The sequence below is a fragment of the Panthera pardus genome, unplaced genomic scaffold (genome assembly GCF_024362965.1).
Source record: "Panthera pardus isolate Hobbes unplaced genomic scaffold, ASM2436296v1 HiC_scaffold_8, whole genome shotgun sequence".
NCBI classification, from domain to species: Eukaryota; Metazoa; Chordata; class Mammalia; order Carnivora; family Felidae; genus Panthera; species Panthera pardus.
In genome coordinates, this window is record NW_026527013.1 from 149,104,114 (window position 1) to 149,123,161 (window position 19,048).

The 19,048-nt window shown below is 43.5% G+C and overlaps 1 protein-coding gene across 3 annotated transcripts in view; it reads left to right on the plus strand.

Annotated features, from left to right (window-relative positions):
* Window positions 1-6,565: 6,565 nt before the first annotated feature.
* The window catches only part of LRGUK (leucine rich repeats and guanylate kinase domain containing), a 109,249-nt gene continuing 96,766 nt past the window's right edge, over window positions 6,566-19,048 (plus strand). For 2 of the 3 annotated variants that reach the window (XM_053897576.1, XM_019452783.2), the window contains exons 1-3: window positions 6,566-6,918; window positions 14,159-14,266; window positions 16,769-16,850. In XM_053897576.1, the coding sequence (XP_053753551.1) occupies window positions 6,622-6,918; window positions 14,159-14,266; window positions 16,769-16,850 (487 nt within the window). In that variant the 5' untranslated portion in view covers window positions 6,566-6,621. The remainder of the gene's footprint in view (window positions 6,919-14,158; window positions 14,267-16,768; window positions 16,851-19,048) is intronic. The other variant, XM_019452784.2, reaches the window with a different exon arrangement.

The window sequence follows — 19,048 nt, forward strand, 5'->3', positions numbered from 1 at the left end:
CTGAGGAAGTCTGGCCACAAGGTGTAGATGTAAATTGTGTACAGTGTCTACAATATATGGTACGTTAGAGACCAAGAGCCTCCCGTTACTCTCATGGGAAAGCATCATCTGTGCGTAATAGACTTCGTGTAAAAGCAAGGATTTTACAGTTCCTGCCTCCTCCTCGTGGCTGTCAGAATCTCTTGCGAGGCCCATCTCTTCTCCCCTTTTTCTTTACTCTCATCCCCTCGATCCTAAGATATTTTGACACACGAGGGAATTTCATCGGCTCCTTCACGCACACCCCTCTTCTTCCAAGAAGGCAGCACCCTCCCTTCCCAACTTTCTGTGAGCAGGTTTTATTCCATATCGATTCCTTCTCAGAGCCTCTTCCTAAAACACATCCAGGCCCGCCTCCTTGCCTCAGCTTATGCCGCTTCCCATTAGTGGATTCCCCACTCCCCCTCGTGTGTGTGTCTCTTTTCTCCCTGAAGGTCTTGTTCGTCTCTTACCTCATCCGTGAAGTTTCTGAGAATCCCTATTTGGGGGATACAGATTTGTCTCAACTGACAACTCCCACGGACTGGCCTGCCTTATCTGCCATGAGGAGTGAACCCTGTCTGCCAAGAGTGGCAAAGGGAAGGCATGGTCTGCACCTGCCTCCACCTCCCTCCCTCCCTGAGGGCCTAAAACACTAACTCCAGATTAGTCAGGTGGGACTTACCTTCTCTTGGGTACTTTCAATTCATTTTCTAAATCTCTATATCCTGCTACCCATAATGCAGATCTCTTGAATAAAGAGATCATGATGTATCCCAGTGCCTGAAACAGGGCCCTCTTACATGGGTTGTGTGATCAGTCAGTTATCGGCTACCTGAGTGTTTCCTGTGCTTTCCATCAGAGCCTGCGTGATTTGCCCTTTCACAAAGCACCACTATTTCAAGCTGGCTCTTAACTAGATGAAGTGCATTTCAGTGTTTGCAGTGCGTGGCTTATGGAGGGATTTCTTGCACTGTTCATTCACCCGTCCCCTATTTGCTCTTCCTTCTGTTTTATTATTCAGTGCCACTGAGATGCTTTGGTTATTAAACCTCATGTCTCTCAAACTCTATTTCCTTTCTGCTACCTCCTGACATGATGTCTTCCTGAATTCCTTCTGGTCTTCTTTGATCTTCTTCTGAACGTCCTGGCATAACAGCCACAAGTCCTCGTGTCTTCTTCCAAAAGATTTCACACAGTCCCATCTGGTTGTCATTTGAACATTTTAATCATTGTGATCTTATGTTGTTGTAACTGCCCTGACGAGATCCACCGTTCTGTCTGCAGAGGTAATCCGAGCTAGAAGTTCTCAGTAACCCTTGTCTGGCCCCCTGCTCAGATTTTATTCATGACCTGATGCTTACAATTCCTTTTCAAACAATTTTTTCATTGGCTTGATTTGTCTGCCCTTGCCTGTGAGCTTTTGAGATTATCTCTTCCCAGACTGCAATTTTTACCTTTGATCTCAACACCAGTTTTTAATACAGAGTACCTATTAGTGGGGCACCCCCCGAAATCCCTTTGATATTTACTTAGATATTATTTGGCTTAGTCAAGTCCTACCTGGACTTTATCAGGCTCTACCGGCCCAATTAATTACTACCATCATAATCTGGATGCCATTGATTTCTGCAAAGACAACAAATGAAGTCCCTCATGTGTTGTATTGTCTCTCCCCAACCTTTTTCATAATCATGATGAGGTACAAAGTGTCTAACATTTTGAAGGATCCTTCCTCACCATATTGTGTCAAAGCCCCAGGTTATATTCTCATGGCTCCTGTGTTTTCCCTCTTTAGGCCTTATGGCAATTGAAATTAAATGCTTATTTGTGTAATTATTTGTTTAATGTCTATAGTCCCACTAGGCTGTTATTAGATAATGAACTTCCTTATGAAGAATCGTCTCTTCTTCTTAGAAAGGGATAAGAGAACATAAAAGGGTATGATGTTAATGAATTAAATTATCTCAACTTCAAGGGTCTCCCCTGTCTTAGTCAATTTGAGCTGCTATAACAGAGTACCATAGACTGGGTGATTTATAGGCAACAGAAATTTACTTCTCCCAGTTCTGAAGGCTGCAAGTGCATAAAAGGAAGCAATTACTGATGTTTTATGCTAATAAGGGTTGAGACAAAATACTTCCTCCCCTTGCCTCTTCTCCCTCTACCTAATTCTGTCTTCTTTACCTGGTAACATAACTTTTATAGAGATAATGCCTTTTATCTTGATGCCCACGGTGCCACGTTCAGGTTCTGGTGAGGACCTTCCAGCTTGCAGACTGCCACCTTCCCCTTGAACCCTCAGAGGGCAGACAGTGGAAGCTAGCTCTCTGGCCTCTTGTAATCCCATTCAAGAGAACTCCACTTTTATGACCTAATCACCTCTGAGACCCCGCACCTCCTTATACCATCACATTGGAGATTAGATTTCAACATTTGAATTTGGGTGGGGGAAGGGGAGGGCACAAAAATTCAATCCATAACATCCCCACAAGCTTTTACTAAAGTGGTTGAATGGAAGTATAGTGTTTTGATTAAGGATGTGGGCTGGGAAACCAAGCTGTGTCCTTTGGAGTCCTAGCTTTGCAACTGTGTGACAAAGTAGGTTGAGTGAGTTATAACCTCTCTAGCCTATATTACTCATCTACAATATGGGGATAATATTAATCTCTACTTTGTAAGGTCCTTACAGGGATTTAATGAGTTAATATATATAAAGCACTTATAAGGATACCTGGCACATAGTAAGTACTCATAAACATTCGTTGTGCTTATGTTTTCATTGTTATTGTCATAGCAATGGTGCCTCCTATGGCCTATCCTCCCATTTCATGATATTCTGTAAAAATTTAAGTATTCCATAAAAAGCACCATGAGTTCAAGGTGCTGCCATCTCAGATTCCTGAGGAGCACTGTCCAGCCTGTTTTTCGTCACACAAAATTGGGAAGGGGGTGCAAAATTGGGTACATGAAGGGGATAGAGGCACACATTCCTTGCTTTGTCTGACATCTGTACTCCTGGGAATGTACTCTCCCTAAATACAGGAAACAGAGAGTCTGTCCCTGCCTTTTCTTCCCATTGTCAATTACGTTAGCATGCTGGCTCCAGACTGGGGGAGACCCCTGTTCCACACAGAAAAGTTAAGAGTAAGGGTAAATAATATTATTGGGGCAAAGCTACCTAGTAGCTAAAGCTCTAATTAGCACCTTCTTTCAGACTGCAGCTCTTGACCGCTTTGATTCTGCCCTCCCAGTAGCCTATTCTGTATGTCCTCAAGAGAGGTGCCGTTCAGCACCATGGTGATACTATTCCACTTTCTCCTTCCTCTCATCCACAGTGGAAAGGATCCAGGGCTATCACAGAAGACCCTCCTCTCCTGGATTATTATATCCCATTTCCTGCCCACCCCACTCTACTTCCCTGGTCCCAGAACCCTAGGGTCTTCCTGCCTGGCCCCCAACACACACGCGTATGCGCATGCACTAAAATTTTCAGTATCTCACCAAGGCCAGGCTCTCTGTGCCTGACAATTACTTCCTGAGAAACTAATTCATACTTCCGAGAAGGCAGAGTACTAATGGTTAAGATCAGAGGCTTGGGATCCAGTAAGACTTGAGTTGGAATCTTGGTGTAGACACAAGCCATGTGACTGTGCAATTTGCTTGGCGTTTTGGAGCATCATTCTTCCCCTTGTAAAATGGGGGTATCTATTCCTATTCCAGAGAGCAATTGGAATAATAAACTGAGATATGTATAGCACGGAGCATAGGCCTCGTTTACCGTGAGCCCTGCAAAAATGGAAGCAATTACTGATGTTTTATGCTAGTAAGAGATTAGACAAAATACTCCCTGCCCTCACCTCTTCTCCCTCTGCCTAATTCTGTCTTCTCTACCTGGTAACACAACTTTTATAGAGATAATGCCTTCTTTTTTTTTTTTTAATTTTTTTAACGTTTTTTATTTATTTTTGAGACAGAGAGAGACAGAGCATGAACGGGGGAGGGGCAGAGAGAGAAGGAGACACAGAATCGGAAGCAGGCTCCAGGCTCTGAGCCATCAGCCCAGAGCCCGACGCGGGGCTCGAACTCACAGACCGCAAGATCGTGACCTGAGCTGAAGTCGGATGCTTAACCGACTGAGCCACCCAGGCGCCCCATGCCTTCTTTTTTGATGCCCAGAATCCCAAAGTAGGGATTCTTTTCATACAATTCCAGCTTAGGGAGCATTTTGGTGAAGTAGCAAGAGCAAAGATTGAGCAACGAGAAGTCCAAACTCAACGAGAAGTCCAAATTCCTGCTCAGCTGCTAACAAGTCAGGTGATTTGGGGCAAGTTTTTGTCTCTGGTGGACCATCAATTCCTTCTTCTATAAAAGGGAAAATTCAGTAAGATAAGCTTTTAAATTATTTTTAGTTCTGACATGCTATGATTATATATGAAAGGGTCATTCGAGTGAATTCTTTTATTTATCCTTAAGAACATTAACTGATGCTTCTGACACCCCTTGTGTCCCTTTACCTTGACTCACATTATCCATCTGCACTAATGGTAATTGAACATTCTGGGTTTGGATCTTAGCACCACCACTTGAATTTGGGCCAGTCACTTAACTTCTCTGGGCCTCAGTTACCTCATCTGTCAAATGGGGATAGACATAGGGTAAATGTGAAGGTGAAAAGAAAGCACTTAGAAATACCTGATTCCAAAGGTATAGTCTTATATCCTGCAGGGCATTAACCAGTTTTTTTCCCCCTTTAACTTAGTGAACTTATTTCAGAATGCCTTTCTTTGTCTATTCTGAATACCCTGTAACCATCATACTGGTTTTCTCATTACTTAATGAGTTGAATAAAATCTTTCCCGTGTTTCATTCAGTTTTTTGTATGAGAATCATGTTTTTTGAAAATTATTCTTTGACATGTCCTAACTCTGTCTTAAGGCATTGTCCTCAATAGATTAACACTGGCAAATCTTGCTTTGCTAGAAATGCTGATTAAGTTATTTTAAGGGGCGCCTGGGTGGCGCAGTTGGTTAAGCGTCCGACTTCAGCCAGGTCACGATCTCACGATCCCACGATCCGTGAGTTCGAGCCCCGCATCAGGCTCTGGGCTGATGGCTCAGAGCCTGGAGCCTGTTTCCGATTCTGTGTCTCCCTCTCTCTCTGTCCCTCCCCCGTTCATGCTCTGTCTTTCTCTGTCCCAAAAATAAATAAACGTTGAAAAAAAAAAATTTAAAAAAAAAAGTTATTTTAAGAAACCAAAACTACACTGGGTTTCCATTTTTATACTCTCTGCCCCCTTCTTCCCTATGTCAGTTATCTAGAGCCAGGTCCTGCGGGGGTGACAGTGAAGAAAAAATCCCTTGGAGGAGTCTCTACCCCCTGGAAAAAGAAATAAGCAAGCAGCGAGATGAGCCAAGCAAAAAGAGATACTTTCATTGTGGCCTTTACATTTATGACTAGCAAGATAATGAAGGAAGGTAATTCTGAAAGCTTTATGTCAGTTTTAACGGTCCCTCAAGCACTGAGAAAGATAATAGTCAATGGATGGTGTCCATAAGGATTTTTTCTCCTTCTCCCCTGACAGCCATTGACAGGATCATTTTGTATTTGCAACTGCTTTCACTGAAGCATGGAGAAAAGGCCCTGTAAGGCCAGGAAGATGAGGGCGACTTCCCTGCAAGGATTTCTATTGTCATCGCTATGGCAATAATAGTTACTATAATTTTTATTCTGCTTTTCCATAGAGTGTCTACTTTGTGGAGCTCAAGGCTATGGGATTTGGGTCACATAAAATCACACTAGCATAAAATCATGCTTTGTAATCTTGCAAGAGTATTTTATGAAACTGCACAGGGAACCTATGCAACAAGATAAAAATAATTACCAATGCAGGTCACTTGACTAATACAATTATTTATGGGATGTTAATAGCTTTTCAGAGGCTTTCAGATACAGTGTCAATTTGACAATCGTTTTTTTCTTCTTTGGATTGTTAGACCATAACCCGTGTTTCTCCCCAAGGACATGGCTTATCATTTGGGGGAAGAGGGGCGGGTAATGTAAATTAATTGCAGATCAGCCCTCAGTCCTCGTCTGGTAGTTTCTCTTTATTACCCGCAATTAAGTAAGAAGGACAGGAACCATGTCTTGTATTTCATTTATGCACGACCTCGTCTCCTAACACCGCGGTCCGCATAGAGTAAAATTTCAGTGTTAATTAGCTTTCCAACAGAGAGCATCAGACTAACACTTTCAAAGTACCACTCCGCGGAAAGAGCCTTTGTGAATGAGGCAGGTGCGGGAAGGAGGCTCACAGGTGATCTTAGGGGGGGATGAAAATTCTCTAAGAGGGGCCACCAGGCCAGGAGAAAACAACTGGAGACCAAAGCAGTGCGGAGAAAAAAGGTGAAAATGAGAAAGACAAGCAAAAAGAAACGAAGCCAGCGACCGAACGAACTAAACAAAAACCAAAGAAAAAGTCAAGCTCCAGGGACGGCGCAGACCTTAAGCGAGGACGCGCGGAGGAGCGGGAGATGACAGCCCAGAATCCCTTGCGGCTCCTCCTCCCCTGGCGGCAGTCTCCTAGGCAACCCGGTAAACAAGATGGCGACCGCCGGGAGCGATCCCCAGTGGCCGATGCCTTCCTCTCTCCAGGGTAGTTCACGACGCGGAGCCCAGTCGATACTGTCGCGCTCAGAAAAAGAGCGTCAGTCTTGCTGGTCTTCTTCCCCCATGGGGCAGAGACGGAAAGGTACTTTCCACAGAGCCTCCTCCTACCTGCTCCCGCAGCTCGTTCACCGCTCTGTGGAGTCGGACGCGGACGGACAGGACTGCGGGGACGAGGGCGAGGGCGAAGTGGAATCCGAGGAGTCCTCAGAGTCCGAGATGCCGAATTTGGAGGTGTGCCTTCCCCCCTCCCCTCCCCCGCTCGCTCCCTTCTCCGGGCGTCCGGCCCTGCTACTCAGGCGGCAATGTCCCGCGCCTAGGCTCCCGCCCCTTTCTTCCCTCCTCACCCTTGGCCTGTTATATTTCCCCGCGTCTCCTTTATTTCTCAGTAGCACTTTTGGTTTCTTAAGAGTCAAGTTACACAGCGTCCTCATGAAACAGTTTCCACCTATTTGTATAGGAGTTCTACATTTAGCTTTTAAAAGTTGTGCTTCGACAGTATGGTGAAGAGGCAGAGTTCGTCTTTGGCATCCTCTACACCCTTTTCTGTGATTTTTGTGAAGTGCTCCAACACTCTCCAGCTTGCAGTCCCTTCATCCTCCTTCCTCGAGGAAACAAAAAATTACTCTCGTGATGTAATCTGATAAGCGCGAACTCAAACATTAAGTGACTTAGAAGTTTAATGTATTGCTTCTGCCAGGGGTGTATAATGCATTATGCAAGACACGCACACCCACACACCCACCCGTCCACCCACCAGAGAAAGACCCTTAGAATGTTCGAGCAGCTGGCTCACTGTGGTAGTATTTTCACAGGTGGGGAATGTTTCTTAAATTCCCATCTGTATTGCCTGACGTTCACATTAATTGCCTTCACCTTAATATAAATTCTCTCTTTTCTACAATACCTTTTCTAAACATTACCCAATTCTACTTCTTTCCTACACTCATCATCATCCTCTTCCTTTTTTACCCCCTGGCCTAGGTTTTGGGGTTTTTTGCAGGGGTGGGAGGAGTGGGGAGTTGGTCCCTTTCTACCTCTTATCACTTCCTTCCCTTGGTCTCTAAGACATTGTTTGCTTTCCTTCAAAAACACACATTGATTGGCTTGCTTTGAATAAACCATTGGATTTTCCTCTTTGTCTTGGCTGCCAGGAAACTCAGAATCAGTATTTTTCTTAATTTTAATAGTTTTTTTTTTTTTAAGGTTTTTCCTCTCCCCTTTCCTCTTCCTTCATAGTATAAACTGCTCCAAATTCTTTTCCAAAGTAGATAGACTACAGAGAAATAGAATGTTCCCAGTATCCCCTGTGACATTATGTGACATTCTGGCTTCACCACTTCTCATCTTTGCCCATTTTCTTAGCATGTATTTCTTTGTTATTCCTGTTCTCTTTCACAGACTCCTTTCCTCATTTGTCCTCTTTCTTCCTATTCACGCCTCTGTAATTTGCGCGGTCCCGTGTTATTCCAGTCCTACCATTAATGAACTGCACTCTTTTCCTACTTAGGTTCCCTTCTTTTGTAACATCCTTTTGCCCACTTTCAACATTTGGCTCATTTTCCTGCCCTTACCTCCCATTTAGACTCTCCTCTTCTTCTACCTCCACCTATATGGGCTTGTTACACAATTAGTTTTTCTTAAAGTGGGCAATAGAAAATTATTTCTTATTTTATTCATCCTTTGGTGATGTACTTCGCTACCCTTCACCGTGTCTATTGCAAAACTGTAGCAGTGTTTTTACAACTTTGAGATGTTTGCATGGTTTCTACCAGCTTCCCCCAAAGGAATTCGCAGGTGAATCACCGGTTTACTTTATTATTCTAATTAACGCATGCTCTTGGGCTGTGGGGTTCATTAGTGCCGGTGTTAATCTGTCTTCAGTATGCCATTAACAAACCATAGTGGGGGTTGACTTGAACTGGTTATTCCTGGCTTGTAGGCTGTGTGTGGAAAAGTTTATTATTTCCTCCACTCATATTCTAAGTATTAATATTTATTTTGTGTTCTGACATCCTGCTTTAGCATTTTATGGTATCGAATAAGTTTTAATATGCCGAATAAACTGAAAGCTTATAAAAGCAAAGATTTAGACTTTCATGTTCAGAGATTTATGTCCATCTGCTAGCCTGGTTAAGGTTTATAATGCTGTGATGGTCCCAGTGGTTCTTGAGTGCCTATAATGTGATTAGTCTCCGGAGCCCTGGTGAACTTAAGGAGGTAAGGAGGTAGCACAGACAGACTGTTCAGAACACTGCCTTTGCAGTCAAAGATTTATGTACAGCCTTCGGTTGGTTTTGAGATTTTGAGCAATTTATTTCACCTCTATGTCTCATCTATAATCTGGGAATTCTAATAATACCTACCTCACAGGAGATGTGAGAATTAAACAAGAACCTATGTGTGTAAATACTTAAAAATACATTATTTTTACTGTTACTGATACAAGTCATAATGCACATGTTTTTTATCTGATAAGTATAGCTCATTAAGTGATTTGGTTAATTTAGCTGACTTTGAACACACATTCACTGAAAGATTGCTACGTAGGAAGCACACTTTGACTATATAGGGCAGAAGCATCTGGGCCCACGACAGGTGTCTGATGCATCAAAAGCACTCTGCTAGTAACTGTGGGTAAATGATACCTACTCATGGGGCAGTTATAAATAGCAAATTGAATAAGAAAGTCTGTTAAAACTCTTGATACAGTGTCTGATGAAGAGTAGGTTCCTAAAAATTATAGAGGTAATGCATAATAGCAATAGTAAAGACAGAAGATGAGAACATAATTGAGGACATTCGTGGTCCCTCCTCTCAAGGTCAGATAAGAATGTAAGTCACAGCTCTTCAGCATCTCAAGCGTTATCCACAGAGCTGTGTACAGATGACACCTGGATGGCAGGGATCATGGGAGACTTTGAGGGAAGCAGACCCTTGTCCTGGTGGATGGGGTTGTGTGGGCAGGGAGATGGCAGCTGTTCCTACTGATGATTTACAGGTGAGAGCAGCTGAGGTGGGGGTCAGATTGTGGAGGGTTTTATGCTGTTTTACAGACTGTAGACTTGGGTGTCTGAGCAGAGAGGAGCCTCCCTGATTAGATTAGATTAGATTAGATTAGATTAGATTGATTAGAACTGCCCTGATGGTAGGACTGGAGACAGGGATGTCAATGAGAAGACTCTAGCAATGTCTATGGAGGAGAAACAAGAGTCTGGATCAAAGCAGTGGGAGTGGGGATGGAAAGGGAGCTTAAAATGAAGACATTTAAAATATTTAAGTTATTAAATATTGTGAGTATAGGATGACTGTTAGGTCTATGGCATGGTCTGGGGGTGTGTTAAGGCCACTGACCACAATAGGAAACGGGGACAGGTGCAGCTGTGCATGAATGGGTTGGTTTTATGCATCACATGAGTCTGGAAATCAGGGGAGGGGGCCTAAGTGTAGGAGACCTGAGATACTCAGCACTGGAGTCTGTGAGGCCATCTAGAAAGAGGAGATGAGGGCCAAGGGAAGACCCCCAGGGGGTATAGGTATTTAAGTCGCCAGCAGATGAAGAGGAATCAGGGAAGGAAGGTGGAAAGAAATGGTAAGAGAAGGAGAAGGAGAAGAAGAGAAGAGCTGTGTGATGGGAAACCAAGGCAAGAAAGAGTCTCAAGACCATGGAAATGAGTTGTGCTGCCAGTAGGTTAAGTGGGAAGGGGTCTAATAAGTGCTCATTGGCTTTGCCCATTTGAGGGCAGTTGGAGACCTTGGCTCATGTGGTTTTGTAATGTGGTGAAGGCAGAAGCCCAACTGAAGGGAGTTGAAGAGTGACAGGGGGGTGAGCAAGGGGGCACTAAAGGATGAAAAAGCAATTCTGCTCTAGCTTGGTTATTTAGGGAAACTATAGCTAAAGCAGTGTGTAGGATTGAAGAGACTCACAGACTTGTACAGCTGGAGAAGTGACAGGGCCTGGGCCCAGGTAAGTGGCTGGTCCCTGAGCCAGGTCCCTGAGGAAACAGGAGGCAGGGGCCCTGAGTGTGGACAAGAAAGCAGTCTGCCTCTGAGACCCCAGTGAAGGGCAGAACACTGCCCAGGAACAGGTGCAGAACGCTGAGGGGGTTGATGCCTGACTGCTTCTGCTTTGCCTTGGAAACGGAGAAGTGCACCTGCTGAGAGCAAGGACTAAGGAGTAGAGGCACCTGAAGGCTGGAGGAATGGATGAAGACTCGGTAGCCAAGGTCAGAGGTAGAAGGCAGCTGATACAGAGCAGAGGACTGGAATATCACCAGGCCAAGCTAAGAGTTGACTCTGCAGTGGTACCAGCATGCATGGTTGTGAGGCCTCTCCCAGCCCACTCAGCTCAAAGGCAGGAGAGGTTTATGAATTCACTTAGCCATGTTTGAGCGCCCACCAGCTACCATGCACTGTATTCCCCCTCCCACTTTATGCTTCAGCTGTTTTGAGCTGCTCATCGTTTCCCCAGTGGGCCATGCACACCTTTGCCTTTGGAATTTTGTACACGTTGCCCCTTTTGCCTGCAGTACCCTTCCTGGTCCTCCTTCCTGCCCTTTCTTCCCCTTCGCCAGAACAACTCAGTTACTTGGGTCTCAACCTCATTGCTTTCTCCCCCAGCAAGCCTTTGCTAACCTCCTAATCCCCACTAGAACTGACATAAAATGGATGCCCTGCTTATAGTCAAAGCACCCTGCTCACTTGTATTGTAATATTTATCAAACTATTGAAATTGCTTGTGTACTTGTCTGGCTCCCAGATTGAATTGTAAATCCCTTAAGGATAGGCACTATGTCTTATTCATAATTCTGTCCACTGAGCCCAGCATCCTGGCTGGCATGTGCCTGGCCTGCTATAAAGATTTTTATCCCAAATGAATGATGAACATGACACCGTCCCGCCTCAGCACAGTAGTTGATTGTGAACTTGATTCAGGTTTGGGCGTGTACATGGTAGTTTCAGTCAAGGGACAAGCAGTCAGAGACTTGAGGGTAGAGAGACACTGAAATTGCCCATGGCATACCAAGTAGAGAAGGGAGGAGGAGGGGACAGATAGACTCAGAAAGGGAAAGAGGAACAAACTGGAGATCTTGACATCCTCACAGAACAGGGGGCGTGGGTGTTGGAAAGGTGGAAGGACAGGTAGTTGTAGGATCACAGAGTAGGATACTAGGGTCTGAGGTTTCTAAGGTGGAACAGTTTAGCATGATGACTAACTGGGTATGGCCCAGTCCAGGGCATGGCCATGGGAGTGAGTGGCGGAACTTGAGTAGAGATCATTTAAAGTGCCTGGAGCTGAGAAAGAAACATGTGTACGTGCATGTGCTTGGGAGTAGTAGGGGTGAATGGCCATCCTCAGGCATTCTGAAGCCATCCAAGATAAAGGTAGGGCTTGTAAAGGTCTGAAAATGACCCAAGATCAGAAGGGAAAGGTGTGATACTGATAAATGGCAGGAACCTCAAAGAAGGTGTGAGGGGGTTGCCATGGGGAGGCTTGCTATGGGAATCTGGGAACATGCTGACGGTGTGGCCAGTCTCCGTATCAGTGGCTATGTTGAAAAACAGACATTTACCTCCTATCAGTCAGAGGTATAATATCTTTTCACATCCAGGAAAAAGAGGGGTGGGTCAGGTAAACATAAGAGGTTTAGATGGAAAGTTTGGGAGGGAAGGTAACACCCCCACCTCTAATCCTACTCAGGGTTTATATAAGAAGTTAGAACTTTATTTAGAAAAGTGAGTGTCTGTTGTGACGAGCACTGGGTGTTATATGCAAGTGATGGATCACTGAATTCTCCTGAAACGACTATTGCACGGTATGTTAACTATCTAAAATTTAAATAAAAAAAAAGAAAAGTGAGTGTCTTTCCTCCATTTGTAAACAGGTTGATGGGTAAGGAAGAATGAAACATGAAGATGTGGAATTTCTAACTTCATCAATTAGTAGAAACAACTCATTTATTGGGAACACTTCTACAGTTCTAGGCAAGGCACTAAGAGCTTTATATGCACTATTTTTTTTTTCATTTTCCCTAAAACATTGAGACAAGGTAATAAAATTTCCTATTTATAGATGAAGAATATGGGCAAAGTTGTAAATTCAAAATGGCAGATCTGGCGTTCAAGCCAAGCCTGCCCAGCCCCAAAGCCTGTGCCCTATCTTCATATGAGCGATATTTGCTCCTCTGGGCTAGTGGAAATGGGCTGGGGGCAGGGGAGAACCTCTTTTTAGTAGCATACACCTATGTACTTGCATCTTCAGTACCAGCGGCCTGAGCATCATTGTTGATTCCTGAATGAGTACAGAGCTGGAAAGGGTGTTTTGCCATCATGGTCCCCATGCTGGTCATGGTTAGTTATCTTGGTGTGATTGATGGGATTACTGGATTTTGTGTCCTCATGCTGGTGTTAGTGTTAAAGTGTTGGTCATTGTAGAGTCGAAGTCAGTTCAAACATAGTACTGATCTACCTGTTGTCTCTTCTGTTTGTTTTCTTTTGGGGGGGGTGCGGGGGAGAGGGCATGTGGAGTCACCACTGGTTCATGGCTTTCTATGGACCAAGGGCCAACCCCCTTATGGAAATGATTATTATCCTTTGAATAAATCTTGTAAATTGTATGAATCTGGCAAAATTGGCTAATAGAAAGCAAATCAAGAACCCATTTTTTCCAGCAAGAATACCAGATTTAGAAGAGTAATTGCCTTGGGGCGCCTGGGTGGCTCAGTTGGTTAAGCATCCAACTTCGGCTCAGGTCATAATCTCACAGCTCCTGGGTTTGAGCCCTGAGTCAGGCTCTGCAGAGCCTGGAACCTGTTTCGGATTCTGTGTCTCACGTGCGCTCGCGCTCCCTCTCTCTCTCTCTCTCAAAAATAAACATAAAAAAAAATTTTTTTTTTAATTGCCTTAATTTGGATGTAACCATCCTTTTGGGTGTAGGCAAGCAGTCTAGTACAGTGGTTGGAATTGCCCTGGAGTCAGATTCAAGTTTGTCCTCAGTTTCTGTCATATACTAGCTATGTGGTTTCAGGCAAGTTAACCCCTGGAAGCCTTAGTTTCTTCATCTGTAAAATGGAACGAAGAGTACCTACCTCAGGGTTGTCAAGAGGATTCAATGAGTTGCTTACTGAGAGCTCTTAGTGCCTGGAACAGAGAAGCAATCGACGTAGCTGTCACCACTAATGGTGACGCTTCCACTGCCATTGTGTTCATTCACTGTGAATACCTAAAGCAAGTGATGGCCTGGAAATGCAGTGGCAATGAAAGCACGGATTAGATAGATATTTATTTAATTATATGTCCTATGTATGTGTCCTCAACACAGAATTTTCTTCAGGGCTGGTAAATTTTGGAGGGGTCAGCTCCTGAGTATGTAATATACAAGGTAAGTGCTGCCTATAAGGACGTGGATTGTTTCTTTTCTAATGGAAGTCCTTTGTCCTCTCTGGTGTTTGTTTGTCTGTGGGTTTTTTTGCAGGAGGAATTTGATGGGGTCCTGAGAGAGGAGGTGGTGGCCAACGCCCTTCACCAGTTGGGGCGCTCAGGTTCTGGCACTGAGCAGGTCTACCTCAATCTAACTTTATCAGTGAGTATGACAAGATCACCATGGGTTGGCTACGTCTTGATACTGGTTGGACCATATCTATTTTTCCTGATACTCATAGCTTTTGGGGTGGCCCTAGATCTCAGAGTCTTGCATTTGATGGAGACTGACAAGAAGAGTTATTTCTGTAATGTTAGGCATCAAAGAGCCCTGGGCAATCCAGTAATCAGGCCCTGAATTCCTTTGTTTCCATTCCCTTTAGACTCTTGCTTTTATCTTAAGTAGTCTATATTATAGTAATCAATGCTTTCTTTCCAGAAGTTGAATTTAACTCTGTGAAACCAATCAAAAATTCTTTAAGAATTTTCTCTCTGATCAGTGCCAGGACTAAAATTAATATCTAAATCCAAGGGAACAAAGTATTTTGGTATTGACTTTCCGCTCCCACTCCTAAGCATATCAAGAAACAAGTAGCTTTGAGCTATAACTCACTTTCCAGACATACTGTTATTCATCAATTTTCAAGATATCAATACTAACACATAATCTTGGCACTTTTATCATAAGAGAAGCTGTAAGAGCAAAGTACAGACTCTTGCTTTTGTTTCTTTATAGTCTGAGAGAAATAATTTAACTCTTTTTGCTTCCTTATATTGTAAAGTATTAAATATTCCTTGGAGATCCACACAATAAATGCAGACATATAGGTGAAAAAAAGCACACTGAAATTTTGCTATTGTACCATAATTTGGCTAAATATAATTCACGGCAAACAAAGCATATACAGTCGCAATCTTGTTCTGTCTTGGATTTGAACTAGTAAACTATCCAAGAAATGTTAAGCTCGTTTCTTCCGTGCCGGTTCTATTGCCTATCCTTCGAGGACAGCCTATTAAGGCTGTAATCTTTTACTCTTTTCACTTTATAACATTTTGTGGATGACTCAGACAGTTAGGCAATAACTTACAGGGAGCATCCTATGTGCATTGCCCTATGTTAGGCATCGGGATGGTACATCATTCCAGCATCCAATATATCCCCATACAAGTCCATTTCAATCAGTATTCTACTTATGTACGTAGTGCTATGACTTAAATTGATCTACAAAAAAAAAAGCAATCCTTTGAAATTTATTTCAGCAAGATGGACTGACACTTAACTTACTTTGCCGCTGACCTCCTTACATTTGAGATATTACATGTTGAATTACGTTGCCTTCATAACCTGTCTTACTGAATACACTTTTTTAGGGTTTCCTGGTTTAGTGATTCCCCCCCGCCTTATATCTTAGGTTACATGTTATTTTCTAATTTTTCTTATTATGTATGTACATAGGCTTTCCTCCCAAAGTCCTGAGTTTCTTAGGGGCACCGTATAGGTCTACTCCACCATTGCACTGTAATTCTCATTGTGCACAATGCCTTGTACCTGGTAGGTTTTCAGTACATATTTTTTTTTAAATTTTTAAAAATGTTTTTATTGATTTTTCAGAGACAGAGCATGGGAGAGAGAGAGAACAAGTAGGGGAGAGGCAGAGAAAGAGGGAGACACAGAATCCAAAGCAGGCTCCAGGCTCTGAGCTGTCAGCACAGAGCCCGATGCGGGGCTCGAACCCACGAATCGTGAGACCATGACCTGGGCCGAAGTCGGACGCTCAACCGACTAAGCCACCCGGGCGCCCCTTCAGTACATATTTATTACACCTTCATTGAACATTTTTATCATCATTCTATTAGAGAACTTGCGTATCATGATACTTCACTGGCTGGCTTTTTCTGATTCTGACACTGCAACATAAACCAGTAATAAGAGTCTGTTCCAAGGGACCACATTCCCCTCCACTCCATCCTGAAGTTCTCTAGAAGCAAGATTCTGTGGAAAGAATCCTGGAGAAGGATTGAGGAGACTTGGATCAGCTACTTTGATGCTAACTTGCTGTGTGATTTTAAATTATTTACATCCCTGTCTGTCCCTCATATTCCTCATCTCCAAATTGGGAATAGTCTGCCCTATGGATCTCAGTTTTATTTGAACAGAGGAGATCACCGTGAAGGAGGAGCTTTGAATAGGAGGACCCTGTCTAAGTGTAGGTGATAATGTCATTAATGATCTCCTGATTACACAGGAGATCTCTTTAGCATTTCATTTAAATTCCAGGCATCTGCCTTCTACTAGAGAAAGGCTTTGGCCTTACTGCTATTACGTGATGTGTTTTTTTGGTTTGGTTTTGTTTCTGTTTTTTAATAATAAAACTCTGCTCTAAAGGTCTATGTGACATTGCTTTAATTTGCCTTTTCATGTTGTATTTGTTCTTGCTAATACCACTAATTTTCCAAGCTACGTTCTGCTTCAGAGAAATGCATTTTTAAAAGGAGTCTGTAGTCTGCTTTGAGATCCTGTTAGTAGTAGGCTTCAGATTTAGTTCTTTCATTTAATTACTACACTTTTGAAAGAAATTCTGGATTTCTTTCTGTCATCTATTATTTCTACGTGTCATGAGAAGGCTGAAGCAACATTAAAGCGTTTTTCCTTTTCTTTTCTCAGGGTTGTGGTTTAATTGACATTAGCATTCTCTGTGAATATGTTCACCTACAAAAGTTGGATCTTTCGCTAAATAAAATTGAAGGTATGTAATTTTCATTCTAGTAGATTGATGGATCATTCAGTTATTTCCAAATGTAAGCTTTGCGGCACCTGATATGGTTTAATTCCACCAAACTTGATGTAAATGCTATTGTGGATTCATTTGCATATTGATGCTCTACTTGGCATATAAAAAAAAGTCACCATGACTGATGAGTAAAGAAAGAGGCACCGGTCAGCAAACATTACGTTATGCTACCGTTGAAATGCGCTCAGTGATGTTGAAGAGTAGCCCACTGAATGTTTGCTTTGTTTTTTCCTTGAAAGAGATGGCTCATTACTTCTTAAATGCTTCCTGAATATTTGATGATTCCCTTGTCTTTCCCACTATTAGTTTATTCAATGCAGATGAATTGGTCCCCACCGTCCCCCCCCCCCCTTTTTTCCCCCTTTAATGGATTCTTTTCTTTATTTTGCCTTTCTACATTTTAATTCTGGCCAGTTACCTCTGTTCTTATTTGAGCACCAGGGATTCACACATTTATTTTTTCCTCTCTTCTTCTGCCGTCTCTATACATGTGGTTGACTCTCTCAACTCTCACCATTTGTAGTTCCCTGTCACGTATTTGTTGTGACCTCTTGCTCACATCTAATGAAATTAGTCACATCTTCTTCGGAACTTGATTCTTGTTTCTAATTCTCTGGTCTTATTTGAAGCCGAAGTGGCCAGTGTCTGTGTTGTTTACACTTCGGTGGAAGTCAGCAGTTGTTACTTCGAACCTGTTTTCTTCACTGATTGTCTTTCCACTCGCTTCTTTGGCCTTTATTGTGACAGTTAAATGTTGCCGATGCGGTTTTCCCTGGCTCGTGTCTGATTTCTTCCCCTCCTATGACAGCAGTAATTAAAATTCAGCCTTGCTTTTCAGTGGCTAAGAAATATTCCAGCATTGTTTATTCCTCAAATGCTACTGTTTTGAAAGACTTATTACTTTTTTTCTAGTTGTTTTAAATCTTTTTTTTTTTTAATGGAAAATTACAAAAGTGCAATCGGAGACTATTGTAATGAACATTCAAGATTCCACACTTATTGGCTCATGGCCCGTCTGGTTTCACCTATACCTCTCTCTCCACCTTCCCGGGGGCTATTTTAGTTTTTTTTTTTTTTAATGTTTTATTTTTTAAATGTTTGTTTGTTTGTTTATTTATTTATTTATTTATTTAGAGAGAGACAGCGCGAGCCTGCACCAACAGGGGAGGGGCAGAGAGAGAGGAGAGAGGGAGAATCTCAAGCAGGCTCCCCACTGTCAGTGAAGTGCCTGGCCAGGGCTCCATCCCTGAAGCAAAGATCAGGACCTGAGCAGAGATCAGGAGGGGGCGGCTGGGCCACCCTAGGGTCCCTCCCCAGGGTTATCTTAAAGCAAATCCAGGTATCCAATCTTGGGAAACAGTTCTCAGCGTTCGTTCTGGCAGGAGCTGCCCCGCCCCCCACCACTCCAAGGTTGGTTTCCTTTCCTGGATAAGGAATTGCCCCGTGTAGCCGTGGGGGCTTCATACCCTGGCATCCACAGTTGCGAATGGCGCTTTCCTCACATCAGTCTTCTTTAATCTTTTACGGCCCATTTTTGTAGCTCATCAAGTGTTTGAGAACCAACTGTAGGGCGCAGCTTTCTGAAACGTTATGATGTAGACCAGATTGCACCTTGCATCAGAGTCACCTGGGGGGCCTGTTAAAACGCCGATGGCTGTGCCCCACCCTCAGTTTCTGATTCTGTAGCTCTGGGGTGGGACTTGAGGATTTGCATTTCTAAATTAGTTCCCTGGGGAAGCGGATGTTTCCCCGTCCGCGACCACACTTTGAGAACCACCGTCGTAGACGCAAGGAACTCCTGCCATCTGGTGGACACGGGGGTCACTGCACCGAGTGGGGATCATTGGGCCTGCGTGGGTCAGAAGCCCAGCAACCTAGACCATGCATTTTTTTTCCCTGTCAGAGTGATTTGAAGGCTTTGGTGGTGCATAAAGCGTGAGACGTACTCGCCATTTCCTTATCTCCATCTGCGTGGTAGCTGCTGCTTCTGCTTAAGACAGCTCCTCCGTGCGGCACCTACCTGCCCACAGAAAGACCAGCTCCAGGGAGGTTCGGGGGCTGCTGGACGGTTATAGTGTTGAGGCCACTACTGACTGCTAGACATGGAGCTGAGCTCAGAAGGACAAATGGGCAAGACTTGCGAAGTAATGACC